General features: G+C 32.5%; 1 protein-coding gene across 1 annotated transcript in view; it reads right to left on the bottom strand.

Annotated features, from left to right (window-relative positions):
* Positions 1–216: 216 nt before the first annotated feature.
* Positions 217–467, bottom strand: part of LOC149108649 (molecular chaperone MKKS-like) — a 1,517-nt gene continuing 1,266 nt past the window's right edge. The window contains exon 2 of the mRNA XM_089293069.1: positions 217–467. This exon is cut by the window's right edge and continues 26 nt beyond it. Within this exon, the coding sequence (XP_089149195.1) occupies positions 292–467 (176 nt within the window). The 3' untranslated portion in view covers positions 217–291.

Below are 467 nucleotides of genomic sequence, written 5' to 3'. Positions count from 1 at the left end.
GTACATAAAATTAAAATGATTTTTTTTACAATAAAAAATATAACAATATTACATTGTTGAAAATGGAAGTAAATTCATAAATTCAAGAATTTAATAATTGATATTGTAAAAAATTATGTCATCGATAAATTTAAATTGAAAATCTTACGCGACAAATCTTTCTTTTAAAATTCCTTTGTACCAGTCATGGTGCATGTTGTTGAAACGTTTGAAAAGTAAAACTGTGTGCTTAATTTGTTACGCTTCATGGATGGATGCAATGTGTTGTATGTGTTGATAGATGAAATGCAATTACATGTAGGTTAATAGGCACCTTAGTAAGAGAAGTGCTGTTCTCAAACCACCATCACTGTAGCCTTCAAGATGGCCCTTCACAGCAGATAGTATCAACCTTGGTATGGGGTGTGACAAGCCAGACAAGCTGTGAAGAATCTTGCCTGATGTTGATGTTACAGTCACATGACCAC

Source organism: Orbicella faveolata, unplaced genomic scaffold, assembly GCF_042242905.1.
Source record: "Orbicella faveolata isolate gen_17 unplaced genomic scaffold, um_ofav_v1 contig_25, whole genome shotgun sequence".
NCBI classification, from domain to species: Eukaryota; Metazoa; Cnidaria; class Anthozoa; order Scleractinia; family Merulinidae; genus Orbicella; species Orbicella faveolata.
The sequence above is the reverse complement of the archived record's forward strand: the minus strand, read 5'-3'. Positions and strand labels throughout refer to the sequence as shown.